The sequence below is a fragment of the Cibotium barometz genome, chromosome 55 (assembly GCF_041138505.1).
Source record: "Cibotium barometz isolate CiBa-2024 chromosome 55, ASM4113850v1, whole genome shotgun sequence".
In the NCBI taxonomy this organism is placed as follows: domain Eukaryota; kingdom Viridiplantae; phylum Streptophyta; class Polypodiopsida; order Cyatheales; family Cibotiaceae; genus Cibotium; species Cibotium barometz.
In genome coordinates, this window is record NC_141100.1 from 36,277,256 (window position 1) to 36,295,513 (window position 18,258).

At 41.5% G+C, this 18,258-nt stretch overlaps 1 protein-coding gene across 1 annotated transcript in view; it reads right to left on the reverse strand.

The window, feature by feature from the left end:
• The window catches only part of LOC147607694 (putative RNA-dependent RNA polymerase 1), a 47,019-nt gene extending 40,696 nt beyond the window's left edge, over window positions 1-6,323 (reverse strand). Inside the window, 2 exon segments of the mRNA XM_086790447.1 lie at window positions 3,590-5,538; window positions 5,777-6,323. Coding sequence (XP_086646573.1) covers window positions 3,590-5,538; window positions 5,777-5,794 — 1,967 coding nt within the window. The 5' untranslated portion in view covers window positions 5,795-6,323.
• Between the last annotated feature and the right edge of the window lie 11,935 nt (window positions 6,324-18,258).

Genomic DNA, 18,258 nt, shown 5'->3' on the forward strand with positions numbered 1-18,258 from the left:
TGTGCTGATGTAGAAGCTGAAACAATCCATTACATGCTACACATGTTGAGATACCCTCTGCTAAACTATTGCTGGGTGGTACACCTGGCAACCTTTCGACTCCTCTACTAACCCTTCTCCACTGAAACCACTGCCCCACTTCTTCTCCTATGGGGACTGAGGTCGACTACAAGAGTTGAATCCTTTGAGCCAAAGACTTCTCCACTGCGGGAACTACATGGCAAATGCTGCTAGATCTGCTCGGAAAACCTGAGTCACCACTGACCTGTCTCTGTGGAATCCTTTCACACACCCTCTCCGTCGTTCCTGAACCTCCTGAGGCAATGTTGGAGAAAACTTTTATCTTCTTATGTGGAAGAGAACCCCCTTCTACCAGTTGAAGCCCAAAACTCCAACTACTCCTTTGATGATGGATGTCATAAACTCATGGGTAAAACCTGTATGCCTTGCAGATGCAAAATGCTAGATTGACTACTAGGATGACTACTATGCTGATGCAAGCCCTGTGCAACCCTACATGCTGTGCAAGAATGCAAATGGATGGGTTACTGATGCATGCCTAAGGGGAAAACCCTAAGGATGGCCTACAAGATCTTGAGAACTGGATTTAACTGAGCGGAAGCGACTAACATGCTGACTTACTAAATGACTTATGGAATGAACATGAACTAAGGCTGCTTACCTCTGATACCAATGTGACATGCAAGAGATTGATCGTAGTAAAACAACCTTAGGCTAAAGCCTAATAATAAACTTCACTTAATGATGCTTAAGAGAGAGACAATGGTGTCAATGCAATGCAATGCAACTATATTAAAATGCAATCGTTACAACTGAGATCTATGAATAGATCTATGCTGAATATCCTTCTCAGAATAAGAGAGATGCTGAATGCTAATGGTGAATGACTGTTCCTTTCTCCACTGTTGAGGTCCACCCTTGGATGCCAGCTTTCCTCTATGTAGGAGGTAGGAAGATGGCTGATCTAAATGCTTACTATTGTCTAAATGCTGAATATATTGATCTACTGACTCTCCTTGCTCCCTAGGTAGGAAACACTGAGAAGAGAGGAAGATGTCCTACTGATTATGATGCACTTCTATTTATACTGTTTTATGATGTTGGTCGGGTATTGTACTGCAGTCGGCCAGCTTACTGGTGTCCACACGACTTCATAAATATTTATATGCTGCTGTCAGCTGGTTGACTGGACCCTATAGGCTGCTGACCACAATCCATGACCATGATGTTGCGTGCTCTAAATTGCTATGAATGCCTTATGTGCTGATGTAGGAGCTGAAACAGTCCCATACATGCTACACATGTTGAGATATATGCTATAAATGCCCTAAATAATACTTGATGTTCCTGAATGCTATTTGCTAAATGCTTATAAATGCTCTGATATGCCATGTCACTTGAACACCTTCTGGGTGTGCACGTGACAATGGATTTCATTGTGGATTTGCCGAGATCGCTACATGGTAATGATGCTATATGGACTATCATTGATCGCTTTAGCAAACAAGCACATTTTATTCTTGTGAGGAAAACAATCAAGCCAGAGCACATGGCAAAGTTGTTCTTGACTCAGATCTTCAAACATCATGACATGCCCGGGTGTTACTTAAGTTCGAGAAAGCACGTCTTCGAAAGCAGCCAGGTAAAGAAATTCTAAGCTTTCGAACAGGTATTATGGTCCATTCCAAATCTTGCAGAAGTGGGACCATCTCCTATGTAACCAGTTTTGGAAGATCCACCAGAGTTCGATGAGCTTGAGGAGGTACTACAACTTGAGTAGATAGTTTTTCATAAGGAGCATAAGCATACAGGTGGCAAGCTAGTACCCAGGTATCTTGTGAAATTTAAAAACTATTCAGCTTTGGATGCAAAATGGATGAACGAGGATTATTTTCAAGAATATCCGGAACTTCTAAGGCCTATCCGGAAGCTTTTGAGTTGCGGTCAACTACTTAGAAGCCGAGGGGAATGTCACAAAATTCCTCATTGCTTCTATTTTCTATTGTTCATGTGTGGCATATGGAGCCTGACATGACATACATGTATGGCTTGTGGAGCCTGACATGGTGTGTTTGTATGGCATATGGAGCTTGACATGACAGTACATGTATGGCTCATGGAGCCTCACATGATAGTACATATATGGCTCATGGAGCCTGACATGATGTGATATCCTGGGACTAGCTATCCTGGTGATCTTCTGTATTTATGTTTTGGGAAGATTCCGGAAGGATCATGAAGCCCTAAACACTACTTGATACAACTAAGCAGATGGATGTTTCTTCCAGTCTAGTTGCACTCATGTGTGTGCATGACCTTGATTTTATATTTGTTGCCTGGAAATGCCTAAGATTACTGCTTGTGTTGTCCATGGGACTGGGGACGCCTGGGCACCCTGTGGGCGTGTATGGGCACACCTGTTAGGGACTAACACGTGGTTAACATGTGTTTTGCAAGTAAGAAGTGTCCCTAAAAACCCAATTTACAGCTTTATGATTTCACATACTAATAATTATGGGTGCAAGTCCACACTCACTTATAAGTGACTGGACAACTTATAAGTTACACACTGGTAAGACTTTTAATACATGTGGCAACCAAAAGACAGGCACCGGACCTGATTTGAGCAAACTGCTTGTAGGCGCCCCATCCTAGACCTAAAAAGCACACACCTGAGTTATTATTGGTGGACAAACTCTATTACTAGAGGAGAATTCAAGTGGAGCATACGCATGTTTTCCTGGTGCACGGCAGAGCTGGTCGACCAGATTTGGAGCCTTCTACCCCATCCACCACGACAGATATCAACCAGGTGTAAGGAGTGGATCGACCACTTTTAGAGGTGATTCTGGTGCTAGCCGGCTGTTTACAGCCCTCAAAAAGCTACTAGTCAGGGCATCTGGAGCACGATAAAAGCTGGCCGATTTGTGTGGGAGGCTGGTTCTGCTACCCTCTGGCATGTAAACCATTGCTAATCGACTCTTTCTATGGCTACTGAGAGCTGGTTGACTTCTGAAAACAGCCCCTCAAGGCTGGTCGATTTGCTCTGTGAGCCAGACAGGTGGAAGATGGAGTTACAGGGCTATCCTGGGCTGATGTGGGAATGCTATGGGCTGTCCATGGTTGTCCTGCATGTGCTCTAAGCTGGGAAAGCTCTCTTGTTTTGAGAAGGGACATCAAATTCAGCATATGTTTTTCTTTTGTTTTCATCTTGTACTGGAAGATTCAGTGCTAGCCAATGAAGAATCCCTGGGCACCCACAAGGTTGTAAATGAAATAGACTCCTTTTTGGTAATCTAACCATAAAGGGGGGAAAGAGGAGGGGGGGGGAAGAGGGTGTGGTCAGCCCATCTTCTGGCCCCTAGTGTGTAATATGCAGAGTTGTCTATCTCTCTCTTGTCTGGCATGTTCATGTGTTTGATCAATTTTCATGATTGGTAAGATTTCCGTGTTACAGCTGCCCTTCAGTTACACTCACACACAACTTTACTTGCTTAAACCACTAGATATCACACAGCTTAACGATTCTTAATTGCACAACTTGGTATCATATCCATAAGAGTCTCACCTTGGACCTTGCTGTGGAAAAGCAATGCGATCCACAAGATGGTGCAGAGCTGGAACATCGACTGCAGTCAGTACACGAACATCACCAGGATGGACACAAGGATTCTTTGCCACGATTATCTTGCCCTCCACAATGCAAACATTTTGAGTTGTCCCATTCACTCCACGGACAGCCACTGGATTGAGTCCATCACTGAAAATCTTATGTGGGGTCCCTGGTGTCGGTAAAACACTCACAAACACTTCCCCATAGCGCAGAGTTGCTGTCTCATCTAGACAGCCCATCAAAAGCCGACCTTTAGGAACAAATATGCGTGTCTTCTTGCGAAGATGCATGAGCTGCACCACTTTAAAAGCATACAACATCCTCTTCAAGAAAGGCTCAAGACCCGGCCCGTAACCTGCTGAGATCATCTCCATCATAACCCTGTGAGTGTCACCTCCACAGAAAGTCTGCAAAATATCAAGAGCGACCTCCCCATCATCTAACATCTGATCCAACCGTTGCATCACCTTCAGCTGCATTCTCTCAAAAACGGCATCATTCACACCTAGTGTAGAGAGGAGAATGATGATTTGGCGATTAAGGTAGCTTGGTATTAAGTGGCTCCAGTTGATGATGTCAAGGCCAACTTGTGTAGAGGGGAACTTGTTCATGCTATCCCGTAGAGAAAGTTTGTATGTACTATGAGGATCAACTGCTACCACTCCTTTGTAGCCACCATACCGAATCTGATACAGTGATGGTACTCCACTGTACAGCCTCTTTAGCTTACATTTTTTGGCCACTTCTGTGCCAAACCTTTCGGAGATTTTTCCTATACCGTCTGAGAAGCAGTAACCAGATTTCAATATATCAGGGATCTCCTCAACTTCATCTGGGTACACATTCAATGACTTCGTTGAAGAGCTGAAAGATTGCCCCATTCTAGCTGCACATTTTGCCACATTTCTTATATTCAAAAAGTTCCCCATCCATTCTCGGATGTCATCTGCCGAGTTTTTTCCATCCGACGCGAACATCCAGACGCTGTTTTCTCGTAGCTGACTTGAAGAAAATGCAAGAAATTCGAACTTTTTGCTGCCTATACTGATACCATCCCTCAGAATAGAAATGATGCGTTCATACACCTTTGTATGCTGCTTCTGCCAAGATGATGATGACCCCCATGGACCTGATTTCTTCAGAAACATGAGCACACTAGAAGAGAGGCTATCGAAATCCTCCTCTACAAAAGAGACTCGTAGGAAATTGTCAATGCTGTCAATGAAATGCCGGGTCACACGATTTGACACAACAGCTTCTGGACCCAAGAAATAGACTCTTGAGGGAATTATATAAACTCTCCGGATCTCCACAAGACCATCATTCGACAAGCTTTTGCTTGATTTAACCTGATGCTTTTCTTTAGACAATCGTTGGGTTTGTGTCTTGAACCATTTTTCAGGGGTATAGCATGTGTCTTCTCTCAATTTCAACTTACCCAACAAGTGTATGATATGCTCTAGTGGCATCTTTTCAGAGGGTTGAATCAACTCAATGAACTTCTGCCCAAGGGTAGGCCCACTTAGATATCCATGTTGCACAAGAGAGTTTAGAAGGAAAACCAGCTGGAAGGGGAGCCCCGCAACATAAGGTGAGCTCAGTATGGGAACGATCATGTTTGAAGTGCTATAAGAGATCCCATGTTTTATTGACAAATCTTTCTCCACAGTAGGAAGCTCTCTAAGCTCTGATAATTTACTCATCAAAGTCTCAAGTGCCTTTCCATGTTTCTCGAACATTTCGATACAATAACTGAAAGACTGTCCAATGCTAGCGTTGGGAGAGAAGTCTGTTGTTCGAGCCCATGCCACCTTGGTACCCTCACCAAACAGCTCAGGATCATCCTCAAAGAAAATATCCATTGCACATGGAAGTTGCTCGAACACTTGAGGTGCAAGCCATACCTGCAAGATGCAAATCACACAAATATCAACAACCTTGATTTAATATTTGGATAAAATCATCATCATTGTCATCCTTTTATCAGACAAACAGAGTTATTAACCTAGGCATAATTTCATAATGGAAAATCTCCCTTCGCTAACAATAACCCGTCTTGAGCTTAAACCAAAAATTTAGATAAGAGCTTGAATTGAGTAAATCAATGCTCATGTTAAACCCCCAAAAGAAAGATCCTTCCACCAGTAAAGCAACGAGCATCTGAGATTACTGAGCTATACGTCTGAATAAGGCTCCCTCCACGGCTGGCAGCTCTTGGAGGGAGGTTACACATGAGGGGGTGGGGTAAAAATCCACATTGGAGGCCTATGATACCAACTGATTCGATCCTCTCCTCCAGAAAAATAAAAGTCCGAGGCTCCAAGAGCTGAAGAAAAGCTGTCCTTCGTTCCTGCATAGCCCTGGAGTGCACAAATCCAGATCACTGACCCACATTTAATCTCAATCGCCGATCTTTTGATCCGCCTGAATCTTTTCATTAGCAATGAGCTCCTCTAACCATTTATCACAGGACACCACCTATTCCCACAAAGAGATATGGTTTGGTGCGCAATTTATAGCCGAAATCATACAAGTATGGAGTGTCCTATGCTAAGGCCTAGACAAGAACAATTTTGTGCTCATTGCCAATGTCGTGGTAACCACAATACAACTCATTGTTGGTACCAGGGAAACCCGGCACCACAACCTATGCTCCCGGAACCAAAGCAACCACTAGCCCTACCACCCATACCAAATACTTCTCAACTGGCGCATAATGGAGTGCCCATTTATCAGAACCCTATACTGAGAGGTATGTATCGACCACCACCAATGCCATACCCACCTCCAATATTACCACCCCAACTAGTTCCTCCTACAACTGCACCAATACAACAGTACTCGGTGACATTGTCAACGGACTCAGAGAGTCCAGAATAGGAGAGCTATAAGCCATCTGAGCAATAATTCATATGGATATCTAGGGCAACCCCAGGCCACAGACTATATCTCTCTGTTAAAAGCTATGGTGCAACAAAGAGCGAGAGACTTCAATAACACGTCATGTAGGCCACCTCTTCAATGTCATTCCATACGGAGGAAGGCACATGTTACAAGTGTGGATTCGAACATGCTTTCAAGGATTGTCCCAACAGAGTGACAATCACTCGAGTGGCCGCTTTCAAGGATTGTCCCAACAGAGTGACAATCACCCGAGTGGCTGAAGCATCAACCACTTCGAAGAGGCTTAACTTGTTAAGTGTACAAGGTCGACTTATTCATATAGTCCCCCTTAATGGCATCACAAGGCCCAAACCAAGATGAGTGCAATTAAAGGAAACATCCAAGGCAGCTAAGAAGTAGAAAGCTCAACCTTCAACCTCGAAGCCAGTAGCCCAAGAGCCTAAGCCACAAGCCCAAAAGGCTGCAATAGCCCCTGAAGGCTGAAAAGGCTCAAGGACCAGAACTAGAGGTCCAAATAATAAAAACCTCGAAGAGCACACGGGAACACAACACACGATCACTTGTCAAGAGCAACAACATCGCGACCATTGAAAGTGGTTCAGACAATAGCTCCTAAACCGCCTCCCTCATGGAGACAATAAGTAATCTCCCATTCAAACCAACTCTTCCAAAGAGAAGAAACCACATTGACTATGCAAACCTTTCAAAGAAACTCAAAGAGAACCCCAACACTGTGTGGGAGAAAGAGCAAACAAAACACGCCCAAGATCTTGTAAGGAAAGTGTAGGCTGAGCTAGAGCTAATACTTAAGCAACTGGTCGCGAGTACAAACCAGTGACCCTGCTTGAGGAGATCCTTGACCCCATTCCAAAGCCAACCATAGAACCAATGAGGGGAACTCACTGCCTGCCCCAAAGGCCTTGAACAAAACCCAAAACCATTCTTAAGAGGCTACAAAAAGAGCCAATATTGGAGCCTCTACACCAATCCGACCAGATTCCGCATTGCTAGATGCAGTGAAAGAGGACTCAATGGGAGGTTTAAAGTGTCAGAGGACAACAAAAAAATGTAGACAAATGACAAAGATGTTGAAGCTCCAAGTAAGGGATGAGAGGAAACAACAAAATGCTGATGCACTAATCCTCAAGAAAAAGATGGATACAACCAGCCCGTAGGTGAGGAGTGGTCTCCATAGGCAGAGGGCTGAAGGGTGCTTGCCAATCGACCAAAAGCGATAATGAAAAATGGGGGGGAGGGCCACCATATATATACTCTCCATATGAGCTGGCTGATTCATCCATGATCCTGTTAATAGTCATCTCCTGTCTGTACCATATTACTCAATATGGAGTAAAGGCATCTGTTGTGGGTGTGCCCGCCCGGATAGGTGTTTTCTCAATTTTTACTCATTGTCCATTTTTCCTTGTTTTTTCTAGCTGTGGGGGGTGTTCTTTTCTACTGTCGACTGTAGTAGTGCTGGCCAACCAGGTGTGCCCCATTTTTGTGTTGGCCGACTAGACCTTTTTCTAGTCTTGGGCAGTCTTGCTGCTGTCGCCCTGTTTTAGGCTGGCCGGACCAGCAGCCCAGGGTGGTATAAATACCAGCCTTGCCCCCCACACCATTTTGTATCGGATCTTCTATACATGGTAGAGTTTATACACCTTCTCTCTCTCCTACACTTCTGCGTTTTCTCTCTCACAGCAGTTTGTCTCATTTCCGCTGTGCATTCCAACATGGTATCAGAGTCCCAGGTGGCTTGAAGCTTGGAGATAGTGAGAGCTTGAGGGTTTGCTGTTTTTTGGTGCTGATTGGAGAATTTCTGGGCTGTTCGGGAGAAGCACGTAGGCCATCATTGCTAGACAACCACCTTGCATTGCAGTTGCAGCCTCTTCTTCATTTTTCTTCCCACCGACCCTCACTTCAAAAGACCTTGTGAACCCCGAGATGGCAGATTTACGCGAGATGGATGAGAAGCATGTGAAGATCCCCACCCTCCCGACATTCCCGGTGGACCCACAATTGGACAGGACCAATTATGGCATCTGGAAGGTAATGATGAAGTTTGTCCTAGAGTCTTATGATTTGGCTGATTTCATTATGGCTGGAGTTCCACGGCGAGAGTTGGAGGAGGAGGAGCTTTCACTTTCTACTAGGAAAGAGTGGGAGGCTCAGGCACAATTGTGGGATCATGTCAATGCTCGTGTGCGTTCTTTCATCTTCCTTAATTGCACACCCCAAGTGATCAACCACATCAAACACATGACGCTGGCCTGAGAGATTTGGCAGCACTTGGCTTCTTTGTATAACAGGGTATCACCCATGAAGAGGATTTTCCTTGGAAGTGCAGATGTGAGTGATGAATCCTACAAAGTCTTTGACGATACACAAGCACATCAACAAACTCCAGGCTCTTCAGCAAGAGGTTCTTCAGGTTGGGAAGGAGATATCTTCAGAGGATATGGCCATCACTTTGCTGTCGCATCTTACACCTCATCAGTACTCAGCTTTCTATTCTTCTTTGATCACCAGTGGGAGGCTCGGCACCATCACATGGGAGGAGCTTGTGCCGATGGTTTTGGACCAGGAAGAGTGGTTTACAAACCCTCCACAGGGCGGAGGTTCCGGGGCCTTGGCTGGCCAGCGATCGAAAGGCCACAACAACAACAACAACAACAACAAGAAGGGCAAAGGGAAGTCTTCACTGGTGAAGTCTTCTGAGAAGAAGCCCAACTCAAATAGAGTATGCGGGGAGTCCAGATATGGTGCCTTCCACTTCAAATGAGCTCAAATGCTTTCAAAGGCATCAATAGCAATGATTCTAGTAGAGGATTAAGCCAAGAAACACAAGATTTGACCAAATAATGAAAGCTTAATCTCTGTTTTACCAAAATCACCTGCAGATTTGATCAAGAGCTTTGATCTCAATGTAGACTTGATGAAATTGAATTCTGTCTTCACCAGCTTGTAGAGCATGCTTGATTACCCCTTGGGCTAAGAGGAATTGAAGCAATGTGATTTGATGAAGTAGCAATGTCAAAAATAGCTCAAAAAACGGCGCCCTTCAATCTGTGGAAATCTGCAGTTCTGCGCTGAATTGGTCCACAAGATTCAAGGTGTGTGTAGCCCTATGAGTCTACTATAAGTACCTAAAAGGGCTTAGCCTAATGTTATGTGTGCAAGGAGAATGGAGTCCACTGACTGGGTGTGAAGGGGAGAAGTGAAAACTCACTAAAAATTTGATTTTTTTGCTAATCATCTACTAATCCTCATTAATTAACTAATGGGCTCATAAACCTAATTGATTCTAGGCATGGCTCTGATACCATGTTGAAATTTGAGCATAATGATGAGCTATGGTGGATCAAACACTAGAATCAACATCAATAACAAAGTGATTAGCAAATGATTAAGACGTAATTAGTGAATAATTAGCAAATAGATTAATGTAGGCATGGATACTAAAAAACCAGCAAATTCTCATTAGGGCTATGCCTCAATTTATAGTGTTTACATCAAGCATCAAATCCCATTGATTTCTCCATGATTCACTCCCAGAATATCTCCACCTTTTGCCTGATTCTCTCCACCTCTTCTCTTTTCCCTAAATATCTCCCAGAATAACTCCACACTCCTAAATTCCCTCATGCTACCCATTATTCTCTCCCAGTAGATTCTTCTCACCTTTTCACAGGTTTTTTCACAATTACATCTTCTCTTTTACAGCCTCTATCCAAGAGCTTGTTCCCACACACACCCTATTCACTTGTATATTTCAACACATGTGCTATATATGCATGCATATGTGCATTTGACATTGATGAGCCAATTAGCATATTGCAAGAGAGGTCCAAATAGGCTAGAACGTCAGAATCAATATAGTGGTAAGATAGATACAAACATTTCATAATCAATAAAAAATAATGGTAAGATAGATCCAAACTTTTCACAATCAATGAAAAATGGGTTGAAAACCTAGATAAGGCTATATTATTGTGCTACATCGGATTCAAATTGGAAATCGCGAAATAGCTTAAGAGTGTCTGGGATGCTCATGTAAGGTGGTTGTTGGAGAGCTGAATGACCATCAAATTAGAATCTGATATACCAAAGGAGACTCGGATAGAGCCAATTAATAGATTGTATCCAATAACGAGGACAATTAGGATCCTTAAAAAAGAGTAATCACTAAGGTACGCTGAAGGTTACCTTCCAACCTATTGTGTCTTAGATCTAGAATTTCTAGGTGGGTGAATTGGGTGTTAGAAAAGGAAGCTTTGGTTAGCCTATTATTTTCGAGTAACAAAGCTAGTAGACATGAAATGTTTCCGATCTACTTACAAAAAAAATTTATAGAATTCTACTAACATGAGGGGGTTTTGAATAATGGCATAAAAAAAACATGAGTTTATAAAGAAAAAGGGGTCATTTTATTAAGTTAATATTCATAGTAAAGGGTATTTTTTAATACCCTTGGAATGCACGTTGTATGTAGGCCTTCCTAAAAGTACACCCCTCGAGTGTCCATTAGGACCCAATTTATTTGATATTATGGACATTAAGAATGACACTCGATGCTATTGTAGAACACATATTTTAAAGAGAAAAGTGAAAAATCGATAATAACAAATTATAGAACAATACTGTGGTTGCCGATTGATACCTTTCGATGGCCTCCTCCCTTGTCAATCAAATTTGATTGGGAGAGATAAATGGTTGAAACAAGCAAAGCCCAATCATAGTTTACAAATAAAATCACTTTAATACACATAATCACATCAATAGGCTATTGCGAGTCAAAAATTAAAAGTAAGAAGAAAGAAGATGTATAAAACTATATCTTATATTCTATAATTTTGCCTTAACCCCATGGAAAAGAAGATAATAATATGATAGAACAAAAATGCCAAATGAGTTATCATTAAACCGCATCCTTGAATGTGCTTTTCAAGACTCAAATTGGAAAACAAATCCCTTGAAGCCCTTGCAATTAAAAATAAAAACTCAATCTTTTAAAAATTTCAGCTACCTAGGAAAGCAATTGATGTGCATATTTTATCGACTAACTGTGTAGCTAGGAAATCAATTGATGTGTAGAAAAAAACCCAATTACTTAATTTTGTATAAGAAAGTCCAAGTGTTACGAGGAAATGTCTTTAAAAGTCTATCATCATAAAAATTGGTACAAGAAAGTCTAGTAGAATGTTCTTAGTATAGTGTGCATTTTGGTTCATTTAAAAAAAAGTATGGTCTTGGTCCTGACGTGCATTTTGGGTTATGTAAAAGGTTGAAAGCAGGGTATGTTCTTAGCCTAGCATGCATTTTGGTTCATTTTAAAAGACGTATGGTCCTATTTCGATGTGCATTTTGGGTTATTTAAAAGGTGTAAATCAAGCTAAGGTGGACAACAAAAAAATCTAAGCAATATGTTCTTAGTCTAGCATACATTTTGGTTCATTTAAAAAAAAGTATGGTCTTGGTCTCGACGTGCATTTTGGGTTATTTAAAAGGTTGAAAGCAAGGTATGTTCTTAGTCTAGAGTGCATTTTGGTTCATTTAAAAAGAAGTGTGGTCTTAGTTTGAGTTGCATTTTGTATTATTTAAAAGGTTGAAAGTAAGGTAAGGTGGATCACAAAGAAAATCTAAGTAGTATGTTCTTAGTCTAGTGTGCATTTTGGTTCATTTGAAAACAAGTATGGTCTTGGTCTGACGTGCATTTTGGGTTATTTAAAAGTTTGAAAGCAGGGTAAGGTGGATCACAAAGCACTTGTCCTAGATAGCCCTATTATATAGCACTTTTCTAATAGGTAATCAAAGTAAAGAAGTAATCCTCGTTAGCTTTTATTTAAATGCATTTCAATGGGACCCAATAGCTTTCGAGTATGTCTCTCATGGTTGCCGTAATCATCATCATTTGGTAAAAGGTAATGTCTTCTTTCTAACATAGACTTTCCCTTATGGGTGGCCATTGTTTAAACCTCTTTCCCACCCTATCAATCTCTACACTCTTTTTCCCTTAGTATTGATGCCATTCTTTTCTTCCTCTTTCCCTCCCTTTCTGACCTCTTAACTCTTTTTCCTCTTTCCCCACAGTCCCTCCCTTTTCAATCTATGTGTTGTTTTCCTCTTTCCCTCTCTTCTAATCTTTGTAGTCTTTTCCTCCTTCTTTATTGATTGAATACCTAGTTGGGTATGGTGAAGGACCATTGGAGCTTTCACTTTCTTCATATGTAGCAAATAGAGAGGGGAAACTCCAATATGAAAATTGATGCACAAAATTTAAATTCACCTTATGGTCATCATGTCTCCAACTCTCTTAAACTTAAAGTCACATAGAATTATAAGTCAAAAAGAAAACATGCACAGAGGAAAGTACACAAGCATGAAAGGAACATGAAAGGAACATGTAGCTCTCTCCTCTCAACTCTCTCTCTCTCTCTCTCTCTCTCTCTCTCTCTCTCTCAAACACCATAGGCAAGCAAGAAAGAAAGGAGATAAAACTATACTTAATTGGCACAAAAGGGGATTCTATCTTTCATTATGAGAATACATATGGCCCTTATTCAGACTTGGGCACCTTAAACTTAATAAAATATGGCTAAGATGGTTATAGGTTACATGGTTTTGTGGCATGGCCTACTATTCTCATAACTACAATCTTTAGAGCGTTGTTACATGACACTTGTTATGCTATCTCTCATGTGTAATAGAGAGATGCTAGGTTAATCCCAAAATGGGGTTAACATCCCCCTTATTCAGACTTGGGCACCTAAAACTTAATAAACGATGGACTCAATGGTTATAAATTACATGGTTTTGTGGCATGGCCTACTATTCTCATAACTACAATCTTTAGAGCGCCGTTACATGACACTTGTTATGCTATCTCTCATGTGTAATAAAGAGATGCTAGGTTAATCCCTGATGTAGATTCCATCCTCCGAATCATTGTTGCAGGGCTTGTTGTCCCAATTATTCTTTGTAGTAGCTCTTTCATGTCTATAGGACACGTAGTGTACATAAAAAAATTTACAATGACCTCTAGAAGTTGGTGTTTGTCGATCATGAGGTCGAAGCGCATACCTTTCCTGTTATAGCTATGGATGTAGTCGTCTTGAATTTCCATGAGAAGGATTATGAGCTTAAAAAAGAAGAATGGTGCTACAATGGCCGGATCGGGGATGCTTTGATATGCATGGACTGTGGTGAGCATAAACTTGCACTGCTTATCAATGGACTGAAAGGTGATGTTCTCGAAGTATGCAAAGTTGTAGACAAAATGTGAGTCACAAGCATGCCTTTCTTGCAATTCCTTGGGTGTGAATCTTCTTTTGATGAGCATGTACAGGGGTTCCACTCGCAAATATTGTGGAGATGCCATGTAGATATCATCATATTCTTTGATCGTGACGATGAGGAATGACAATCTCCAGGATGATTGGATACCAAATTTGGCAAGGTCAACCTATCTGTCAGCTTCTACTTGAATTTTTTCATAGCCTCCCCAGCAATGAATCAGCTAAATGCTCACACCTCCACCACTTGTATGCATGGGTGATCATGTAAGTGACAATTGGAATCTCAAGAAAATCTGCTAGCCACCACCCACGGGTTGACAAGTCATGAGCCATGGGTGACATTAGACCATAAGGTCTCTGGTTGCACCATATGCACTAGCTATCTATTCTCTAGCCCTACCACCCACTAAAAGGTGGGGAACATTTGACGGCTACACTCATGTTGCATACCCTCGGCGGGGGGTTCAACTTAAAAAATGTTAGTGTACCACGTGAGTTCAATAGGAGGGGTTTTTTATTAGATACATTGAGAAAAAGTAACGCAATTACATTAACAGGAGGGTTTTTTTAATTCTATTTTAGAAAAAAATCATTTAGTTCATAAGTAAAGAGGGGTTGTTTTATTGGGGGAAAAATTTTAGTTAAGGGGTTTTTAAAATACCTCTCGAACGGACGTGATACCTAGGGTTTTCTAGTAGTGCACCCCCCGAGTGCATACCCTTCACCTTGGAGAGGTGTTATTGGTCCAAGGGGTGTTATCTGCATGAGGGCTTGGTGCATAAGCTATGCTTTGAGAAGGGGATTCCTAGCCAAAATGATGTACTTATACTCCGGGGTTGGGAGATCTAGGATGGGATCTAGAGTAGAACAGTTCGCCGCATCTTAGTCGTGGGAAAAGGGATCAGCTTCTGCCTCTAGTTGGACATTCCATCCCCGTCATTTGAAGGTGGTGGTGGCTTCTTGGTGATGAACAAATCATGTAAAGCATGTAAATATTCTTCCTCTAGGAATGTGGGATAATCTATATGCATGTTTGCAAAATAATATATTAAGCTTGTTAATAGAGTTTTAAATGCACACAGATTATGTCAAAATGGCAAAGGATGCCATAGCCATGATATATTTTACTACTATGTAAGAAGAGGTGTTGGTGGGTATTCCAAGCCTCTACCCAACTATGAGTGAGCATCCATGTTAAACTATCTTGTAATTTAGGAAGGGGAGGAGCTACACAAGAGTTAGGAAGGGATGGTAGCATTAGATCAACCGATTCCTCCCCTTCATTAAAGTTAGTAGAGTTAATCAACACCTTGCACCAAGATGGAAAATTAAGGACTATAGGGTGTAATGGATATAGATACATGGATTGCACCTCTTGAAGTTCAAGGGCCTCTGTAAAGATATACATAATTATAGTGGGGTTCACGTAGCATGTAGTATTCTAAAAAACTAATGCAAGGTCCCCCTGAGTTAGTTCCTCATTTAGGTTAATGCTGTATTGACAAAGAGAGAGGGTTAGTGAAGAAAAAAATAAAGAGAAAGTTTGTTGAGGGGCTCAGGGCACCACTAGAAGGTCAGCTAAGGGGCTTCTCTATCCACAAACTTAGTGTAAGTATCGGCGTCTTCAGATGTAGGTTCTTTGATCAGCCTCGATAGTCACCAAGCAGCCCCCCTGAGTTTGCAGGGCTTTAGTAATATAGATCTCCCTTTGTTGGTGAGCTTCTTGGAGTTGGTGGTCCTAGGAGGCAAGGTCGGCCTTTGTAGTCAAGATAGCCATACTCTGCTTATATCCGAATGGTGATGGAGTAAGCATCTATGATTTACTCATTCAAATGTGAGATAACCTATTGGTGGCTAGCAAACATGGTTACCTTCGCCGTTTGTAGCTCTTGCATCATGGCCTTGAGGTCTTTAACTTGGATATCATAGTTTCTTTAGCTTATTTTGTAGATATCCTTGCTTTGCTCTAGTTTCCCTTCCACCATGTTCAAGTGAGCCCTTGATCCAGCTTCTATGGCTTCCAATTCTTTCTCTCTCTTCGAACCAATTATTCAAAGCTTGGAAATAATAAAGCGCATTTGAGATTTGGTTGTGTGAATATCCATCTCTTGCTTTTGCGGGCGTGAGTCTGTAATGTAGAGACTTCGTCTTGCTACCTCTCCTCCACAACTTTTACTTGGATTTGTAGTTGCATGGTGCGAGCATGTGTATCCTTGGTTTCTTATTTTAGTTTTCGAGCTATTGCAGTAGTTCCTGGACTTGCTAATTCAACATCGCATTAGCGTCGCAAGGATGCCTTTTTGCTTCTCCTCGGCATCCTTAGTGAGCTGGTCCATCTCCACCATTAGGAGTTGGCATGCTTCTTTAAGATCCTATTTTCTAAGGCTTGCATGTGGAAATTATGCTCCATCATTTGGGGCATAGAGGATATTGAGGTCCAAAACATAGGACTCCATTTCACAGTCCTCACATTCCACCTGCTTCACGTTATTCGATGCTTGCGTATTTTGGCTTCAAGCAATGCAATATTCCCTTTTCCAATTCATGCATAAATAGCACCTTGGACACATGGATAGGACCTTTTGTCACTTTTACTAATTTCGGACATTCCATTATACCTTTGGCTCCTACTATGGAGATGGCCATCTATGGTCAAGGCTCATGGCTAGCTATCAAGCCATCCTCTTGTTGGTGAGAGGTTAACACACTTAGGCCATTGTGTATCTTTCTCTATTCTACATACACATATGGATTCACTCTCTACATTAACATTTGCTATACAAATTTGAAATACTAAAACACTCGATGAGATATAAAGAGATATAGAAAGTATTTTAATGTGCAGTCTCTTCTCTCTCTTTTTCTCTCTCTTTGCTAACCAAACATATAAACATAAAAAAGCTCTTTATCTAGGCATCACATATTGACTTCAAACACACAAATAGATAGAGACAAAAAGGGCAACAATAAAACTAACCTCAAGTTGAAGAGAGAATGGTATTCAAAACCACCAACTTTGATGCTATCGTCCTTGTGCTTGCCTCTACACAATCACACATAGACACCAAAACAATTAACACTTATGGTCTCTCTATTTTTCTCACCCTATCCTAGCTATGTTTGACACCAAATACATAGAAAACGGCAAGAGTAACTATTTGTGTATTACATGTGTGTGTGTGTGTGTGTGTGTGTGTGTGTGTGGAGAGAGAGAGAGAGAGAGAGAGAGAGAGAGCATCTTTTGCTATGATGCTTGGGAATACTAATTTCATGTGTAATGGATGCTAGAAATCATATTTCATGTGTTTGAATCCATCTTTAACTCTAGGTCCATTCCATTTAGTATTAGAGCCTTGATTTTGATTCACTTTCAAGGTTTTTGGTGCATGAGATTGGTATTTCTTGATGGATTTCTAAAACTTTTACGATTCTTAAGGTTTTTGTGCTTAATCTTGATTAACTTTTGATTGATCTTGTGGGATTAGTGGGGTTGAGGCTTGCTTTATGGGTTTTCAAGTGATTTTTGAGGAGATTTATTCAATTTGGACCAAATTTTGGAGCCTTGGACCAAATTTTGGGGCGGGTAGACCAAAAGTGAAAAAAACTTTGAATTGATCACATGTTAATCACTCTGTTAATGACGATTATGAATTTGTGCTTCATTCTCAATCTTTTCATCACCATTGCTCCTAAATCTTGCACCGTTTTGCTTCCATTTCTTGGGGCTTTGATAGAGCTTTATGAGAGGATTAGAATGAGTATGTAACATGCCCATCTTTATTAATAAAGAAATGTCCATGTAATAGATGAATTTAAAAGTTTTTATGATGTAAAAAAAATGATTTTATTAAATGGTCATTTATACTTAGAACCTTCAAATTATGAGCCCAAATTTAGAATCTTGCGTGCAATTTTACCCTAATATAGGATTTTACAGCATCCAAAATGGATACCAAATCAAGCTTATATGCGAATTTTAGTTATTTTTAATGACGGTCTTTAAACCTTAATAAATGCATGACCGGGCGTCCAATTAATGGACGGTCTGCACCCCAACATTCCGGACATTTTTGCCGAAAAATAAATTTCTTCTCCTCGGGTAGTTCGGCACGCAAATCGAGGCCAACGTCCCAAATTTATGGACCCTGTCCCAAAAAGGACCGTACACACTCACCAGGGTGCCCTTACAATGGCCGTGCAAGGACCAAAGGTTGGCCACCCACAATGTGGTCCACACGCACTGCTACGTGGACACGCATGCTGCCCTTGACGAAAAGGGTACATGCGTACCACTCCTTTCTCTGTGCACCACCACTGTACCATTCCCCAGGCCCATGCAGACCACTCATCCGTACCCTTTAATAGTACACCGTCCTTTCGACCATACTTTGCTCAGCACGCACACCCCCCCGCTATATAAACACC